Raw genomic sequence first — 19,720 nt, forward strand, 5'->3', positions numbered from 1 at the left:
CTCACATCGAATGCATGTAGTCCAGCTCTTCTGCAGGTTGATATGCAACCCTGAGGCTTTGCCAAAAAGTTGAAGAATTTCCGAAATCACCCGCAGATCCGTGATTTGTGGCTTGAAGAAGATGACTGCATCGTCAGCAAATATGGACACCCTTGGGATGCCACTGTCCAGCCCCAAGTCAGAAAGCAATCCTTTCTGGACTGCCCATTGAAGCATCCCGTGAAGAGCATCCATGGCCAGGATAAACAGCGCTGGAGACAGCGAATCGCCTTGACGAACACCTTGACCCAGGGTGAAAGGATCGCTGAGTTCCCCATTGATAATCACGGAAGAAGATGAGGAGCTCAGCAGGCCACAGATCCATGAACACCACCTATCCCCAAAACCCCTGGCTTTGAGGGTCTCCAGCAAAAAACCTCAGGACAGAGTATCAAAGGCTTTGGAAATATCAATCTTCATGAGGACCGCCTGTTGCTTCTTCGTGTGAAGAGCCCTTGTCGTGTTCCGCATGAATTTAAAATTCTCATGTATACTCCATTTTCAGACAAAAGCGCTTTGTGCTTGGGATATTAAGGAAGGCAGTAGGGGGGCAGCCTGGTAGCCAAGGCCTTGGCAAAGATTTTCGCAGTTCCATGTATCAAGTTGATCGGCCTGAAGTCGCCAAGCTACATCGGGTCCTCATTCTTGGGAAGCAAAGTAACTATGGAAGAGTTAAGGGCCCCGAACGAGTAAAACCGGCCTTCGTAGAGAGCTTGCATCAGTACCATGATGTCTTTCACAATAATCTGCCAACAGCTTTGAAAAAACAGGCCGGAGAACCCATCTGGTCCCGGAGCACGGTCTGCTGGCATGACCTGGATAACCTTCTTGATCTCATCTTCAGTGAACGGTACCTCCAGCCCGTGCGCCCACTCCGGAGATAACGGACGCAAGTTCATCTCATCCCATCGGAGTGAACAACCCGGAGAAGAGGAGCAGCCCATTCTGGTCCTGAAGAACTCCAGCGCCAGGCTCAACTTCTCCTCCATACTGGTGACAGTGCGCTCCCCATCTTTCAGAAACGGGATAAGACACCTCCTCCGCCGCCCATTGGCCTTCATGTGGAAATATGTGGAATTAGCATCCCCCTCCTTTAAGTCTCTGACATGAGCATGTTGGCGTAATCTGACCCGTTCCAGAGATGCTAAAGCAAGACACTTCCCTTTCAAGAACCCCTTTAGTCTTCTTTCCTCTGCCGACAGGGCCCTCGGCTCTTGTGCCGTGTCGAGGCGCAGAATCACCTCATTGGCAATCTGAAACTGGATCACCATCGCGCTCTGCTTCTTCTGGCCCCAACTACAGAGTGCTTTGGATGTCCTCTGCAGCTTGATACCGAAAATCTTAGCAGGATCCGAACTGGCCACTTCTTCCTCCCACGCCTGCCTCACCGTGTCATGAAATCCAGGCAGCTTGCACCAAAAGTTCTCAAAACGGAACCGGTGCGCTCTTGGCCGGCCCTCCGCACAAGTTAGAAGAAGCGAACAGTGGTCAGACACATTAGAGCTCAATGGCAGGAGATCACTGATTGGGTAGACCTCCTCCCATGCGTTGTTGAAGAGCACCCAATCGAGCCTAGCCATGACCGAGTGCTCTTGCTTGTTGCTCCACGTGTATTTCCGACCCACTAACGGCATATCATGCAGGCCCAGACTGTTAATAGTATGCCTAAACTTATTAATGATCCGACGGCTCCCTCTTCCTGTGCTGCGTTCCTCCACATTTCTGACAAGGTTGAAGTCCCTGTTGACTATCCAGGGGAGGTGAATTTGTTGCCCAATAAGCTCGATTTCCTGCAGGAACCTCACCTTGTCCTCCAAAGTTTGCGGCCCATACATAGAGGTGCACACCCATTCCTTGCCATTCTAAAGAGAAGTGATGTTGCTTGTGATTGAGAATTCTCCTTTGTTTATCACCGAAACCCGCAGCAAATCCGATTTCCATGCCACAAGAATGCCCCCCTGGTGCCCACGGCTGGCAGATACTCAAAGCCATCGAAGCCCGGCCCTAAGGTCTGGCCAACCACCGACATATCCACCACTTCCAATTTAGATTCTTGCAAACAAACAAGCGAAACATTGCAGGATTGCATGAACATCCTAATGGACGCTCGTCGGGCGGGATTATTAAGTCCCCTCACATTCCATACCAAGATGCCTAAAGACATGATGCAAATTGTAGAGACCCGAAAACAGCAGCAGACCCCCCACTAGGCGCCACACGGCTCGACGGACTCCGGTATCGCGAGACCCGCAAACCCCTCCATTGCAGGCTCGTCAAAATCAGCTCATTCGGGATCGAAGAGGGCAGTTACAGCTCTAATGTGGTGGGGGGCTAGTGGCTTGTCGAACAGCTTCAGATACGCCTCGAGTGCATCCTGTGACAGATGCTCTTCCGGCTTGATCACACCCATGCGGCGGAGCAGCACCGTTTGAGCACGTTGCACCGGACCGATGTTCTTGCCATCATTCATCTTGCTGATTCTGGCGCTCCTGCGTGGCGAGAACCCTGGAGGTAGCGGCTTCCTGCGTCTTGCCGGGGCAGAGGTCGCTGGTCGAGGACCCAGGATGGAAGGGGCCGGAGTGAAGGCCAGACCCTCCCTCAAGGAATCAACAGCCGACTTGGGTCCGAAAGACACACATCCGAGTGAAGAGGGGGCCATTGGAGGCAGCAGCTGATGTGGCCTCAGAGGCACCGCCGTGGGCGTACGCGCCGGGCTTCCGTCGTCTTCTTCATCCCCAGCGTGCTCTTCCTCCCCAGCATTCTTCGGCTATTCATATATAGCCATGGATAGAGATGTCATTGACCAGATTAGTTATATCAGCTTGTGATGATTGTTTGATTAGCAACGATTGTAAAGGCGTGCACGAATATATTATTTTCCCTGGAGAGCCAGCAAATTAGAAGTTGTAAATGTAGACGTCTATGCATGCCATCCTCATTTTATTTTCGCCATTCATCACGTAACATAATTATACCCGTCCACTTGATGGAAGAGGCAACCCGCTGCAGGCTAATTAAGAGTGACTTAGATTATACTCCCTCCGTTCCAATTTATATTTCGTCATAAATATTCTCATCCACTTGATCGAAGCTGCAGCCGGCTGCATGGTAATATAATTAATATGTGAAGTAGTAGTAAACCAGCAATACTATATCAGAGCGTCTCTATTGAAGTGTAGTCGCTGCAACTGCCGCGACATGAACTCTGCCATTTTCAAGACAGGGAAAAAATCTAGACATGAGCATAACAACATAATTAACACTGTCAAGAAGCACTCTAATATCCCAAACTTATCCAAAACTATACAAGTATATCCATTTAAAAATAACAATAATCTATGTCGGCTACAATTTGAAACAGAGAAATATGAATTTTTATACAGGAACTTATCTGACATCTATTTACAAACTGAGAAATTTGTAACATGTGTGTTTGATCGACGTGGGCTTATCAGTCTTGTGTCTATTAGCCAAGCAGGTTCAGAAACTCTATACTCACTAATTTGCGACAAGTTTTTTTAAAGGACCAGCATTGGCTGGTGTTTCATTGATTTAAGCAGAGAGCAGTGGAAAAGGGTACAAAGGCGGCGATCCGAAGATCAAGGAGAAAAGAAAAAGGAACGAAGAAGAACAGGGTGCCCTGGGCACTAAACGCTAGCCTATTCTCCAGGCGGATCCCCGAAGGGGCTTTATAAAGATCTAACGCCGCACTGCTGCCAAAGACTAAGATTACGCCTATTTGCGTTTAACGCGTCCCTCTCATTTGCCTCTTTTGTCCTGAAAATTTGCGACAAGTTATAACTCAAAACCAATTCGTCGAGTTGATTCGTGTGAACAGCCTCCGGTCACGTGAAATTTGCCGTTTTGGTCCATAGTGCCACGGTCTTAAAAATATGTACTCCTATTTTTGACAATCAGTTTCTCTTACAACATTTTCTACAAAATGTAAGAACAAATGGGTAAGTACTTTTCCAGACATGTTCATGCAACTGACTCCCACAATTTTTAGTATTTTAAGTATATTATTTGTTAAACTTTTATAAATAGCTGTCTAAGTATATTATTTGTCAAACTTTTATAAATAGCTGCAACCTTGTTCAAAATGACGGTTCTTAGAGGATCAGAAGGGTGATGGACACCCTTTTAGTTACTCCAGTAGCCAACAAGCACAGAGTTTGTTGGAACGTAGACGCACGAAGCGTCCGACTTTAAATTAATAAAGCCACTAGGCAGCATCCAACCGGGTCGAAACTCCACAACCACATAACATTTAGATTCAGCGGGCTCGCAGTCCTGGCAAAGTAAGATACTAAAGTTCAAGAGGACGCTAAAAGCACATAACCATAAAGATAATAAACGCAAAAGCTCAGTCTGGCGGATCTTGAAGTCTTGCTCTTGCCGTGCATGCTTTGATCTGCACCATGATCTTGTTCATGCGCCCCTCATCACGCTGCTTCCCCAATGGCGCCCAAGCCTGTAGGAAAATATGGCATTTGAAAAAATTCTCAGCTGGGTGAGCAGGGAATTTATGTTCGATAGTAATTTTGTTCCTCACAGTCCAAATGGACCAAAACAGCGCCCCAACGCAGCGCCATACCACACACGCGTTCGCACCCCTCTGTGCGGTTAATAAAGAAAGAAGGTCTGAGCTATTTTGCGGGTTCCAATTTTGTTTAAATGTGTCCCTAACCGCGCTCCACGCCAATCTAGCAAGGCAGCCAAGGTTGTCAGAATCGCGATTCTGTTATACGATTCTACGACTTTACGATCCAAACTAACTCCTATGATTCTACGACTTCAGTTCATAGAATCTACGTTTCTACGATCCTGATAGTGAAGATTCTACAATTTGCGATCCTACCATTGGAGCTCCGATCTGATCCAAAATCGCGACTCTGACAACCTTGAAGGCAGCACTTGAAGAAGACATGGTTAGCGTCCTCCCCAAGCCCGTAGATGGCGCATGTCCCGTTCGCCGGCCCGTTGCGTTTGGCCACATTGTCCGATGTTGGCAGACGGTTGCGAAACATTTGCCACAAAAAGATCTTGATTTTGAGTGGAATGCCAACCTTCCGCAGCCCCCTGGTCATATCAAGCCCAGTCCCCTCTGTAAGCTTCTCGTATAAGGATTTAACCGAGAATTTACGAGAAGCCGAAAGCTTCCAATCAATCTGATCTTGATCGTGGCTGAGACTCCATCCCTCGAGCTCAGCCACCAAAGCCTCCCAAGCCGCCGCCTCTCCCGCTTCCAGAGGTCTGAAGAAGGAGATCGTCGGGGGGTGCACTCTGAGAGCGTCAGCGACCGTAATGTGTGTGTCTGTGGCAAGCTGGTACAGCTGTGTATAGGACTGCCACAGCGGCGTTTGACCCTTCCAGCAATCCAACCAAAACCGCGTGGACTTGCCATTGTTAACTATAAACTGGGCCCCAACCGCAAACGCTGGCCTAACCGCTTGAATGCCATTCCAAAAGGGCGATCCTTTGGGTTTGGCCTTAAAGAGGTTGCCATCCGGGAAATACTTGGCCCAGAGAATATCAGCCCAGAGACCCTTCTCGTTTTGGGCAAGGCGCCACCACCATTTGGTAAGGAGAGCAACGTTCATCAGCTTTGAATTCGTGATCCCCAGACCACCGAACTTCTTAGGGCGACAGACCGCAGCCCATTTAACCAGATGGTATTTGCGCTTTGTCCCAGTTCCTTCCCAAAAGAACCGGGCGCGAGGCGTGTCAAGCTTGGCATGCACTCCATCTGCTAGGAGGAACATACCCATCGTAAATATAGGCAAGGAGGATAAGCTAGAATTGTCAAAATCAGCCTAGCAGCAGAGGACATGAACCGACCTCTCCAAGGACTAACCCGGTTCACCACTTTGCCGTAAAGTGGTGCCCAGTCGGCAATCGTCAAGTTTTTGTGGTTTATCGGTAGTCCCAAGTATTTGATCGGAAAATTCCCAATCCTACAATTGAGCAAGTTTGCGATTCTCCGACCTTCGCGATCATCCATCCCTATGGTGATCACTTCGCTTTTGAGAAAATTAATCTTTAGACCCGAAAGAATCTCAAAAGCAATCAAAAGCAACTTACTTGTTGCTATGCTATGGTCGTCTGGCTCGAAAAGCAGCATCGTGTCATCCGCATATTGCAGATGGGTCACGCCGCCGGGGATGAGGTGGGAGATCAACCCTTTGATGTGCCCCACAGCCCTGGCTTTGCTGATCAAGGCCGCCAAAGCGTCCGCAACGAAGTTGAAGATCAAAGGAGAACTAGGGTCTCCCTGGCTAAGGCCGCGTTTGTTGTGAAAGAATTTTCCCATTACACCATTGATGGTCACGGCCGTGTGACCACTACTAACCAGGTGCATGATACGGTGGACAAAGCCCACATCAAAACCCTTTTTGATGAGGACCTGTCGCACGAACTCCCAGTTCACGCGATCGTACGCTTTTTCGAAATCTAACTTAAGGAGAACACCTCTAGACTTGGTACGTTTGAGCTCATGAACGATTTCGAGAAGCGCTAACGGCCCTTCAAGAATATTACGCTGTTTGAGGAAACCCGATTGGCTAGGACTAATCACTCGTTGAGCGACAGGCGCCAAGCGGGAGGCGTAGGCTTTTGCACAAATCTTGAAAGGGACATTAATCAGAGTGATAGGCCGGAACTACTTAATGTCATCGGCCCCTTTAACCTTAGGATTCAGACTAATAGCCCCGTAGTTGAGACGAGATAGGTCAACGGTACCTAGCACAAAGCCATTCACTAAGTCGTAGAAAAGATCTTTGAGCTTAGTCCAGAACTTCTTGAAGAATTCCACCGACCACCCATCCGGACCGGGTGCCGTGCCCGTTTTCATATCATGCACAGCACGGTCTATTTCCTCCGAAAGGAAAGAGAGGACGAGCCCATCGTTCTCCTCCTGAGAGACCCGATCAGCAGGGTCCCAAAGGTCATCCCGGAAGCATAGAGTTTTCTCCTCGGCCGTTCCCAGCAGCCCGATGAAGTACTCATAGATGTGAGCTACGATGAGCTCGTTGGAGAGTAAGAGCCCTTGATCGGATTGAAGTCTAAGGATCGTACTTTTACGTTTTCTACCGTTAGCGTAAGCATGGAAATAGCCGGTATTAGCGTCAAAAATGGTGACCCACTTGATCCCGCCCCTGCGGCGCCAGTACTCCTCTTCGGCCCGGAGTATGGCAAGGACTTGGCGTTCCAAGTCGTAACGAGCAGCCCATTCACTCTCCGAGAAGGGCCGCCGGTCAGCCTCCAAGTCTAACGCGGCAATTGCCTCAACAATTTGGGCCCGCTCTCGCTTGGATTCGCTGCTGTGGTTAGCCCCCCAACCATGCAGGAAAGCCCTGAGTTTGCTTGCTGCCAAGTTCCAGCGCTCTGCCGGTCCCCGTTGCGGCCCAAGCTGGTGGCAGATCGTGTCCCAACGATCCAACACCATCTGAGCAAACCCCTCGGACTCAAACCAAGCCGTTTCGAAATAGAATCGGGGGCTTCGCCTAATATATTCCTCCCCTGAAGAGAATATCAACGGAACATGGTCTGAGCCGATTCTAGTTTCAGCCACCAGGTTGCATAAGGGAAATAGAACCTCCCATTCGGGGGTAAAAAATACCCTATCCAACACGCTCCGGACCGGGCACAACTGCTTGTTAGTCCAAGTGTATCTCGCACCGGTCCGAGCGGCCTCACGCAACGCCGATGCCGCTATGGCCGCATTGAACATGGACACCCGAGTCCAGTCAATGTTGGCGTTGTTCTTGTCCGCACCCGAGCGAATAAGATTGAAGTCCCCACCAACCACCAGGGGCAAATTGCTAGCTCGCTTGGTCCCTACCAAGTTAGTCAGTTCCTGAAGGAAAATAGCCGAGCGTGAGTGATCTGCCGGCCCATAAACGCACACCACTACCCACGAAAGGCCCAAGACGCGGTGACTAATAGTAGCAGAAAGAAAAAATTCACCAACATCCCATTGCAATACATTACAGATATCATTATTACATCCCATTAAGATACCACCCGAGTGGCCCGCAGAGGGCAACCAGTGCCAAGAGAAACGCTGTAAGGGATCGAAAGCCAGAAGATCACGGAACGAGAAGTTAGCTTTGATCGTTTCCTGAGGGGCTACGACGTCAATCCTCTCTCTGGCAATGTAGTCCTTGAGTTGTGTACGCCGCCCCCGTGGCCACAACCCCAAATGTTCCAAAAAAGATAACGCATTTTGAATGATACGATTGCGCAGGCGCACCCCCCTGGATGTCACCGCTTTCGCCACGCGCTTCCTAGCCGGCATCCGACTGGAAGAAGGAAAATCAGAGACCTCCCTAGCCTCTGTCTCCTCCTCGGGCACTACCTCGCTGCCGTCCGCACCCGGCACGCTGGCGCGCTGGATCTGTTCGTCCCCACGAGCAGCCGCAGCCGCCAGCATGGCCTGCGCTTCTTCTCGAGCACGAACCATAGAGATGATCTCGCTACAAGGGTCACTAATCGCCACGCCACTATCATCCAGAATGCTAGCAAGTTGTTCATCCGTAAAAGCATTCAAGATACGGTAAGATGGTAGGGGATTACCTGTAACCTCCAGGTTCTTGTCGGCGAGCCGCAGTTTTGCACTTTCCAACGACGTCAATTCTCCCAGCTTGGCCTTGGCGCGGGCGCTGGGGGCCCGCGGTGTCACCGGAGTTGCCTTGGAGCGTCTTGCCTTGCTGCCCACGTCTGCCTTGCCCAACGCCTCCCCCAGCTCGCCACCCAGCGTCGCCACCGCCACCGTCGACACTGTCTTGGGGGCCGGCTTCCGCCCCGCCGTCTTCTTAGCCTGTCGTCCCGCACTGTTGGAACCCCGCTTGTTGGCAGGGGTCACGTCAATGTTGGTCCCCGGCTCCACAGGAAGGGAAGACAACGGGTCCGCAACCACAATGGCCCCAGCCACCTCTTGAGTTTTCGTCTGTGCCCTTGCCAGGGCCGGGATGTTCGATCCATACTCGTCAAAGGAAAGCGTCAGGGATCTGGCCAGGGGTGGCACACTCACCGCCGTGTCCTGGGTCGCCGAACCCAAGGCTCCCAAATCAGTGGACGCCGCTCCCAGCTTGTCCCAAGTCTCCGTGTCAATAGAGTAGTCCTGTTGGCTGTCATCCCCTTCTTCGCCCGCCTCCTGCATCTTGGTGTCGCCATCAGGGGCCTTGGCGAGCGCCGGGTCCTCTCGCTGAGGTTCCTTACCAGGGGCGGCCCCTTTAGGTGGAGCGCTACCCGATGGCCGAGCTCCACCGTGACCAGCAGAGTCTTTTGGCGGGGGGTTGGGAGGTTCAGAACCATTCATCACACGTTCTCCCCCACGCTTGGGCAGAACCTCACGCTCCACTTTGATCTGGTACCCTTCATGATTGAACCACACTTCCACAAATCCATTCAGTTTCTCCGGAGCCTTGCAAGCTAACTTCATCCTCACAGGCCCCAACCTGATAAGGGACAATTCATCCACCACTATCGGGCGGCCAAGCATCCGAAACCCTTCCCTGATGCGGTCCTCACGCCTGTGTTTCTTTGGAATGCCGTGCAACCGGACCCAAGTCTCTGGCATGGCCATTGGCTGCACCTCCTCGTGGAGCATATCCCGAACCGATGCCGTGATGTCATTGATTGACAGAAAGAGTTTCCCACTCGTCTTTGCCATGTGAAGAAGATCTGCAGAAGGGAAAACCACCAAGAAATCATTGTCGCCCACCTGTGTCACTTGCCAATCCCAAGATCCGGTCACCATGTGTTGTAGTTCCTGCTTGAGGATGCGGAGATTGAGCCGCCCTGGCTCAGCCGATAAGATGGCCGCATTCTCGATCCGTGCATCCACTGGCAGCTCACCCTCGGCCTCCTCGTCGAACTCCAAGCAGAAGAAACCCTCACCGGTGATAGCGCTCCCCATGATCTGCAATTGCAGCTGCCGACCCCTCGTCGGGCAGTGCGTAGACGCATGTCCCTCCTCCTTGCACAGCACACAGAGGGGAGGGAACTTGCACTTGGACTGATAGTGCCCGAGGCGGCCGCATTTGAAGCACTCCACATCGGGCACTTCCTCCACCGGAATGGGTTCCTCCGCCGTGCCCTTGGAGGAGGAGGGGAAGGTAACTGCCAGTGGATCTGCAGCCGCCCGCTGCTTCTGAGCCAGCGGGTCTCCATGGCCCCCACCACAGAAAGGGTGCGCCTCCGGCTTCTTCTCGAGCTCTCGCCGTCGTTGACTGACCTTCTTCTTCTTCCGTCTTTCCTGCTGCTGAATCCACCACGGGGGAGGAGGACCCCAATCCCCCTCGCGCCCGCCCTGGTCGCGGGATCCGCCGCGCTCGGCCCTGGCCTCCCGACCATCCGACCGCTCCCGCATCGCCCGCTTAGCCTTGTCTCGCAGCTCGCGCTCACGACGCCACTCCGCCTTCGGATCCGAGATCTCCATGGGGCGCTTATCCGCGCGCCAATCTCCCATCACCACCGCCGCGAAGGATCTGTGGAGAGCGGGAGGGGGGAGTGAGATCTGGAGTGTGCGGGCGGAGTGAGCGAGGCGCCGCACCTCACTTGCAGTGGCTGGAAACCCTAAATGAGGGTCCAGGCAGCCGCGTCTCAGCCAAATATAGCCAGAGACCGGGCGCAAGGTAGGCCACGACGCAACGGGCCTTGGGGGCCCATGCGGAGACAGAATTGGGTCCAACTCCTGTCCCGACCCGGCAGACACGCCCGACCCACTGTCAGTCGCGCCCACCGGCCCAGGCCCAACAGCGCACGGCCCACCCGCACCAACCCTAGGCAACGGCGGGGACCGCGGTCTCGCCCGACCCACCGCCGCCGGGGACGAAGGGGCAGGTAGGCACGGCCAGTCCTCCCTAGACGGCACCGCCTTGTCCACCACCAAGCTCTCCGCCGCCATGGATCTGATGAGACGAGCCGTGTCGGTCGCATCCCCCTCGCCGGCGGCCACACACCGAGCCGACGTGGGTTGCCAAATGCGCAGCGCCGTGGACCTGGGTCCGTGCCCTCCCGGCGCAAATCGCCGCCTGCGTTCGGCGCCCAGGCCTCGCACGTCCGCCGCGAAGGCCACGAAGTCCCCAATTGACGGGCCCGCCGGCACCACGCGCATCTGCTCCGCGAGCTCGTCCCCGTCTTCGTCATCTTCAGAAGACTCCGCCGACAGCGCCCAAAAACGGTTGTGGCAGGTCTCAACCCCCGCCGGCGACGCCCCAGCACGCGCCGCCGGCGAGCGCACCTGGGGGACCCCACCCTGCGGCTCACCAAGGTCCACCCCGCCGGGGCAGCCCTGCCCGCAGGCCTCACCGGCGAGGGCACGCGGTCGCCAGCGCAGTCGCCAGTCCGTACACCTAACGGTTCACTCATTTTCAGACCCCCCCTCATATCGCCCCGGAGCCCCAGCACAGAGTTTGTCATCTCATACTTTTTTTATTTGCAAAAGAAGATACACATTTGATCATCTCACCTTTAGGTTTTTAAGTACTTTTCCAGATATATCTTTTTCAGTTTTTTTAGATATATCTTTGCTGCGACTTGTCGTATGAATAAATTTTCTAGGGATCTACTCGGCCTTACTAGTCTAGTGACTTTTTCCCGAAAAGTAGGTTGAAAGCTCCTGCCTTTGTATTGATGCACATAGTCATTTTTATTAAAGGTGATGCAAAACAATAAGGCCAAAGGCATCAATTGTGACTTGTCTACCCTAATTAGGTGACTTGAATATCCTGGATAAGACAGGCACGCCAGCTATAGGCAGTCTAGTGATCACAAGATAAGAAAGCGAAGAGCGAGAGATGGAAAAAAGGAAGAGAGGTTAGGCAGGTCGATCACCACGAGCATGGAGATAGTCCAGTCCAACACATATGTTCGCAGATACGCTGCCAGCTGCCATGCATGCAAAGTGTTGTTAAGACGTTTTAGATCACTTGAGAGAGCAGTACTTTGCAGGTCGATCCTATGCTAGCTGCTTAGCTTAAGTGAATTTGCTACATGTAAAACGCTCCTGTAAACACCCTACACACACCTAGCTAAGCTTATCTTGACTTTAGTGACGCGTCATATTCATGGCAGATGATCCCGTTCCCTGTTCTCGTGGACGGAGAAATCAGTAGCATCGGGTATGTACGGCAAGAAAAACTAATCAGGGGGTCGTCGTAGTGCATTTTGCTAAGTGTGTGTCGTGTCATTTTGGACGAACAACCACAAGCTTATGTAACACAGTATATATACCTCGATCGGGTGCGTGCATGCAATTTTTGTTGAGATTCCTTCAACACAGCTCAGATGGTACCGTTCGAGTAGTCCGCGCGTAGCTTAGCGGCGACGCTACGAGCCTACGACGTCCCGGCGGAGACGGTGCGCCGGCCGGCACTCAGGCGTATTATGCGTCGATCCACCGCCGTCCATATTCTACGGGAAATTAGGGCAAAGATGCATGGGAGATTCGATGCTTTCTCTTTCCCTGGTCCGTGCCGTTCCGTGCGTGCTGCGTGCCGCATGCTCAAACAAAGATATATTCGGGTTAATTTGTCGTTGGCGTGTCCATGAAATTACGGAAAACGACGATCGAATAATCAAGTGCTTAATCTCCATTATCAAAACAGTATGAAGATTCCAGCCGGCTGGTTAGGCAGCTGAACGACATCACCCATTCCTCGTACGGTGTGCTGTGGATCGCCAGTGAACCGACCGATCTCAACCGTCTCCTCGCGGGGTCGGCCTGTCCTTGTCCGCTCGTGCTTGTCTAAACGATGCTGATCGTTTCTTTCTCAAAATAAAAAAGAAGAAACGACGCGGACCGCTCGAGCATGCATGGCATGCAGCTGGCACACGAACGGACTGCGGGATGGCTCATCCACATCAGCACATGCATCAACTAATTCCTGTTCGTGTACATATCCAGCTAGCTAACCGTTTTTCGCCGTGGCCGTCGTGCAAATCTACACGGCACGTACGTACGTCGTCGCCTCATGCATGCAAGAAAGTCATGTGCACAAACTTTTCGCTCGACCGGTGCACCATCTTACATGTAGTGTAGTCCGGCCTGCACCGGCACCGTCCGCGGATTCCCTTTCTCATAGCTCACTATGATGTCAAATTATATACTCTTGGTGATCCGGAGAGAGAGCACGCGTGCACATAAAGATGCAACTTTTTGTTCTTGAGTTATTACTTTGCGTGGTGTATATCTTTTTAGGAACACACGTACAACTCGATCGCAGACATGCGTACCCAGATGATCAGTTGAAGCTACCAATAGCTATAGCAAGATGATTGACCGACCACATGCATGTGTTCCGCTCCGATTTGACCACAGAGGAGTAGTGCAGAATGTCAAGAAGAATAGCGTACAGCGAAAGACACGCACACATGCACTCATGCACAGCCTAGCTAGCTAGTAGCATAAAAGGTGATTGAACTCAACTCATGGAGGCTAGCTAGCTTCTCTGATTTTACCAATGGTACGCATAACAGCTAGCTACCACCTAAACACTTAGCAGGATGCATCCATGTCCATGTGCATGCAACCCTTGTGGGTTTGTTTCTAGATATTTCGATATGCACAGGACATACGGACATGCATGGCTGTTGGCCGGCCGTTTGGTCTTGTGTGGGCGCGAGTGCTTGCTGAGAAAGCTAGTGCCCATATGCGTGATCAGCTTTCATTAATTGTGCATGCTCACTGCCTTGTCTTGTTCGACCTGCTTTGTTCGGTTGATGGCTTGCTGGAAACATGTCCATTCTGTTGTTGCGTTTTTATTTGCTGAAATGAATTATTTCTTCTGGGAAATACCAAGGAGCACATTACACATTCTATGAACAAAAAGTTGTCGGGAGTACCTAACGTGTTCATAGTACTATGCCATTATGACCTTCAATACCATGTCATATCTGTTGTGCAGGACGAAATTATTATTTAGCTATCAAAGTGAAGATGTGTCCTATCACTAGAGTTGTCTTTTCAAAAACTAAATGATACCCTGCATTGTTGTAGGAATGCTGCAATATATTTCAGTAAGATTTGGTTGTATCATGAATATTTGAATTAACAATCTATGAGCTAAATTGAAAAAATTGTAGTATTTGATTATGTATAGTTGAATGGGACCGGCTATATGTAAGTCGCTTGAAAAAATGTTTTGAATAAGTTGAATTTTTGTAGAGCAATACATCGGTGCATGTGCCAGAAGGTATTTTTTTTCTTACGTTAACTAGAAATTTCTCGTGAATATATGCGATACAACTCACAAAAAAGCGATTAAAAAAACTTCAACTATGTTACAAAGAAGATAAAATCATTGGATTTTATCTAATTACCCTGCTCGAAAACATAAAATAAAAATAAAGGGATAGTTTATCTCAGCAAATGACATCTCCTAATGAACGCACAGTGTTGAACAGCCTAAAATAAACTAAGAGAAATACAAGCACCCATGCCAAATCTAAGACTTGAATTTGTGGGGGTTGATTACACCACAAAGAACCTTTTTTGCCGGTGTTAGGAACCTGACCATGTAATGTAAGCTAGAATCAGTTGGCACAGAAAGTTGCATATGCAAGACACTTCACATGCACTCTGCTCAGACGTGCAAGAACAAGGGGTTTCAGGTTTAAAATCTTGATTAGGATTACAACAACATAAAACAATCATTTGACAATTAGCAAAAACATTTATATTTTTAATATATAGCAAGGTAATATTTCTTTGTTGACGATATATTCAACACCGAAATTAAGCTAGATCGGTCACCGGGCACATCAGACGAAGATAGTGGCAGCGGAGGAGCATGGGCACAAATATTGTAAACCTGTTAGTGGTGTGAACATATATAAAGGATCCAGAAGGTCTCAACAAGTAAAGTTACACACATGTACACCAACTTTCTGACACCCATTGGCGGCGCATCTACGCGTCGTCCAAAGTCCAAAGCCCAAGCACAGAGCTCAGCTTTCAGACAAATCATGCAAAGCACCTTTCGGCCGACTTCTTTTCTTTTGCAGACCTTCCTCATGCAAGTCCGTCAACTTTAAGGCCTCTTTTGGTTCATAAGATAGGATTATTATAGAAATAAGAATTTTGTAGGAAATGAGATGGCATGTATCTCAAATCCTATGAGTAGGAATAGGAAACGAGATGTCATTTGGTTGACACCAAAGGAAATTTTTCATTGAGTCTAGGCTCATTTTTATTTTCCTATGAAATGTGGAGGATAGGAACCAATCCTATGTAGGAATAGGAATCTATTCCTACGAACCAAAGGGCTCTAAAGGAAAAAAAATCCTATAAGAATTATATCCTCTAAAATTTCTATGAAATTCTTCCACAGTTTTGCTAGAACTCATCTAGATGAGATTTAATTTGGTCTCATTCACCTTTTATAACCATTGGATGTGATGCTATAAGATGCGTGTGTGCTGACGTGGGTTGTATCCGTTCTTATTTTTCAGGTGAATGAGACCAAATTACGTCTCATCTAGATGAGTTCTAGGTACTCCCATTCTTCCAAACCAAAGGAGGCCTAAGGGTTTTACATATTTTCTGCAAAGCTATAACTTTAGTATGAGAAAGAGACCACGCGCATTTTAAATTTCCTTGTTTGAATTTTCGAGCTGGCCGATGTGATGAATGACACTTGATCGTCAGAATAAATAATGAAGTGTTCTAGGAAAGAATTAACAGACAAGAGAATAGGCCGGCCGGCATGCACTCATAGGTAGAGAGAGGTAGAGCCCAGTCCAACACGCTGCTGCATGCGGATTTCGACAAACATTAGCTGAGGTGAGAATTTACTACACACGTAAATATATAATCATCGTAGGATGAAAAGGTCCAGGGCGGAGGTGACTAAAAAGTTCAAAAGTTGGCGTCACTCTTGTCTTGGATCGATCCCACCATTAAAAGTACATTTGCACGAAAATAGGGCAACCCCAACAAATAGATTGAAAGCTAAACTAAAAAAAATTAAAGTAAAGAATGACTAAGACTTGGCAAATGTGTGATCACTTTTAGCAATCCCCTTGCTTATATTCTTAGGCAGTTTTAATCAAGGATAGCGACAGCAGTAGCTAGGAAAATGTTACATGCACGCATGTCTGCCGCAAGGGCAAGAACCCAACTGGAATTAGATCCATGTGCAATGTGTCGCCAAGCGGAATAATATATATGTCGTTTCAAAAGATAGTGGTTTATTGATCGCTGATGCGATATAGTACGTACCGTGCCTAGCTGGTGCACACGATCGATGCATGTTGTCTAATCTTATTTCATTTGCACGCGGCAAACGTACGTGGCAGTTTGTATTGCCTGCTTCCTCAGCATGCACTGCACTGCTGGATGCATTCCTGCTTCAGTTTCAACCCACAAACAGATCGATGGAGGAGATCTACAAAAAACAAAATGAAAAGGAAAAACTATGGGGGAGAGCCGCTGTTGACTGTTGAGTGCTGCACAAACATTAACTGTCAAAAGCGGACATTTTGGATTTTGGAAACCTGTCGGTGTGTATTTTCTTGTCTTCGAAGGTCGTCCACTCTAAGAAAGCAAGAATCCATAGAATATTTAAAAGTTGAAGGTTGTTTACCATGCATGATACAACCTGCACACTTGGAAAAAATATGGGCAGGGGCGTTCTGCACACACACACACACACACACACACACACACACACACACACACACACACACACACACACACACACACACACACACACACACACACACACAAAGCTAGTCTGACATTCAGAGTTAGCACAAATTGTTTCAGTCACGGATTTACGAGCAAATAGGTTATTATGGCCTAATTGATATCCTTAAAAATAATTCAAGCATGCTCAAGTTTTTGTATAGAAGATTATAATCACAAAAAGAATCATAGATGTTAGCGACTTTTCATGGTGAACAAACAAAGTTATAGCTAAAAGAACCTCAAGCCTTTCTCGAAGAGCAAAGGCACCTAGTTATATTGCAATAACGTAGGTCTGTTTTTTTTTCTTGTGAAAATGACTTATTTCTATTATAAAAGTTCATAAAAAATACAAAGCCCTAAACATAATAAAAATTGCATTGAGGTCAATGGGACACTAAACGGCCACTGTTGTTGCAAGAACTAGCCGTACAAGCATCGTTGTCGCCGTTCCCATGCTGGAGCCAGACCGATCTCAACAATTACAACAAGGAAGTCTCCGTGCATGTGCCCTAAGAACAAGCACCCGAAGGGTCAATCATCGCCTTAACCTACCTCCCCCCCACCCCCACCACCACCACCACCACCCTCCCCCCAGGACTAGCGGGAGTCTACGCCGGAGCTGCATCTAATACGTCCCGACAGACAAACTTGAGGAGGATCGAAGCCCGGAAGACTTGCTCGAAGAAGAAACGTGTAGTGATCGAACAATCGTACGAATATTTCAATTGGCGAACTAACATTATATTTGTCACAAAGATTCAGATAAGGGTAGTTATCGACGTTTACAGATGATTTAACCTAACACAAATGGTATAGATGATTGAACCTAATACAAATGGTAACTTTCTTTCAGACTTATTGAGTATCCTCATGTTTTTGGGCAAAATTTAATTGATGAAATATAAATATGTGGCACAGAAATTGTACCGTTATAAACCTCTTTCGAAAGCAAATCCAATAGTATATTTTCTGTAACGTTTACCTCATATTTTATTAATCATTTGAATTATAAAAAAGTTGTTCAAAAAAATTATAAAAAAATAATCCAAAATACGAAAGAGCCTAACGAACTCGGACCAAGGGAGCACTAGAATATTATTATCGTTTTCTGTGTCGCACTCCACAATTTTTCAGTGTGCAGCACAAACGCGTGCGCGCGGTCACTCAGGCTACACACAAGGAGATGCACCTGCGCAAAGAAAAAGCTATGCATGACTCTGACGGCAGCCCACGCCGCTGATGATACGTCGATGCAGACGTGAGTTAGTGCTGGAACTTTGATTAATTAAACCTTTTATTAATCACACGGGCGAAGTGCCATTCGCTAGCGGTACGGCATACGTGTCGTGATCGCCGGAGGCGACGCGCTGCATGCCCGGGCCGGCGTCGATTGTGTTCATAAGTTACAGAAGAGAAATTCAGCGAAAAATAACAGCAGCAGAGGCAACGACACGCTGCCCGTGCTCTTGTCTTCAGCGGATACGGTCGGTCGATGTGGATCGCGCGAGCTATCTTCCGCTTTTCTCTTATTTTGATTTTGACATTCAACATGTAAATAAATTAGCCAATGTATCGGTCCATCTTTGTGCTTAGTATGCATGATTGCTCGCTGATGGTCACTTAGAGTTGGACTGATTCTAGACCTTCCTTTATGCTCACCAGCTAGGCTGAATGAAGACAATCAAGTTTGATCTGAAAAAAATTATGGATGTACGTTCAACAAACGATGTTGCCTCGCAGGTGAGCGTGCACGCACAAAATGAACGTGTCATTCAGCACCGTCTACGGCGGCACGCTACATCCTTTTTTACGCTACCTTCTTAATTAGTTGCCTGCATCTGTCTGGAACTCTCAAAGCTCCATTTTTTTCTTAGGGTTAGATTAATTAGCATGTCAACAAGAAATCGAACTGTATGGGTGGTGAGCATCAGGTTAAGCTAGCTGTACGTGCGTAGCTGTAGGCGGTATTAGCAGGCTCGTTGACCACATCCACGTGCGTGTATGTGTCCGCTATGATTTGACCAGACATGAATATGTCGCTTCTGCACCTTTTGTCCCTTAGAAATCAGAAAAATACCATCATACACCCCCAGAAAACGGACACATACACAATCTAATCATTCTAAATTGATTGAAGAGCCTGCTAATACTGCCCAATAGCCGCCTCCTCTGTTTAACGTATACTCACATGGTCTAATCTTTTCAAATTAATTGAAGAGCCTGCTAATACTGCCCAATAGCCGCCTCCTCTGTAGAAAAAATGTATACCCACTTGGTCTAATCATTCCAGTTTTTTTTTGCGGGGAAATCAATCATTCCAAATTAATTGAAGAGCCTGCTAATACTGCCCAATAGCAGCCTCCTCTGTGAAAAAATGTATACTCGCGTGGTCTAATCATTCCAAATTAACTGAAGAGCCTGCTAATACTGCCCAATAGAAGAGGAGGAGGAGGAGGAAGAGAGACGCGTTCGGGGAGGACTTTTGAGTCTACCCCACCTCCTACACCCCAATATAAAGTGGGCAATTGGCCCATGCAAGACAACCAAGATCTACACAAGCTATCACCTAATAGTTAGAAACCCTCACTAGTAGAAAACAGGGCTTTGGTCACGGGGCAATATTCACATTAGTCCCGGTTCAAAGTCCCGGTTCGTGCGGCTAAAGCATTAGTCCCGGTTCACCTGAGCCCTTTAGTCCCGGTTTGGGACACTAACCGAGACTAAAGGGTGCGATGCCCTTTAGTCCTGGTTTGTGTCTCAAACCGGGACTAAAGGTCCCATTTTCAAACTCTACCCCCCCTCCCCCTGATCGCCTTTTATGTTTTGAAAAAATTAAAAGAAAATGATAAAAACTTCAAAAAATAAAATCCTTCGAGAGGTAGTTATATTACTACATCTAGTAGTTAGGAAAATTAGAAACTTAAATTTGGACATGTTTTGCAAAAAGTGTAGGGAAAATGTAAAACGGCTATAACTTTTGCATAC

At 48.6% G+C, this 19,720-nt stretch overlaps 1 protein-coding gene across 1 annotated transcript; it reads right to left on the bottom strand.

The window, feature by feature from the left end:
- Positions 1-665: 665 nt before the first annotated feature.
- Positions 666-1,874, bottom strand: LOC147960709 (uncharacterized). Its single transcript, XM_087533504.1, has one exon. It carries the CDS (start codon positions 1,872-1,874, stop codon positions 666-668), a length of 1,209 nt encoding a protein of 402 aa, XP_087389630.1.
- Between the last annotated feature and the right edge of the window lie 17,846 nt (positions 1,875-19,720).

Source organism: Triticum urartu, chromosome 7A, assembly GCF_056163025.1.
Source record: "Triticum urartu cultivar PI428250 chromosome 7A, HENAU_Tu73, whole genome shotgun sequence".
In the NCBI taxonomy this organism is placed as follows: Eukaryota; Viridiplantae; Streptophyta; class Magnoliopsida; order Poales; family Poaceae; genus Triticum; species Triticum urartu.

Coding starts and splice junctions, on each gene's coding strand:
- LOC147960709 (XM_087533504.1), bottom strand. CDS start 1,874: ATGTATGGGCCGCAAACTTTGGAGGACAAGGTGAGGTTCCTGCAGGAA.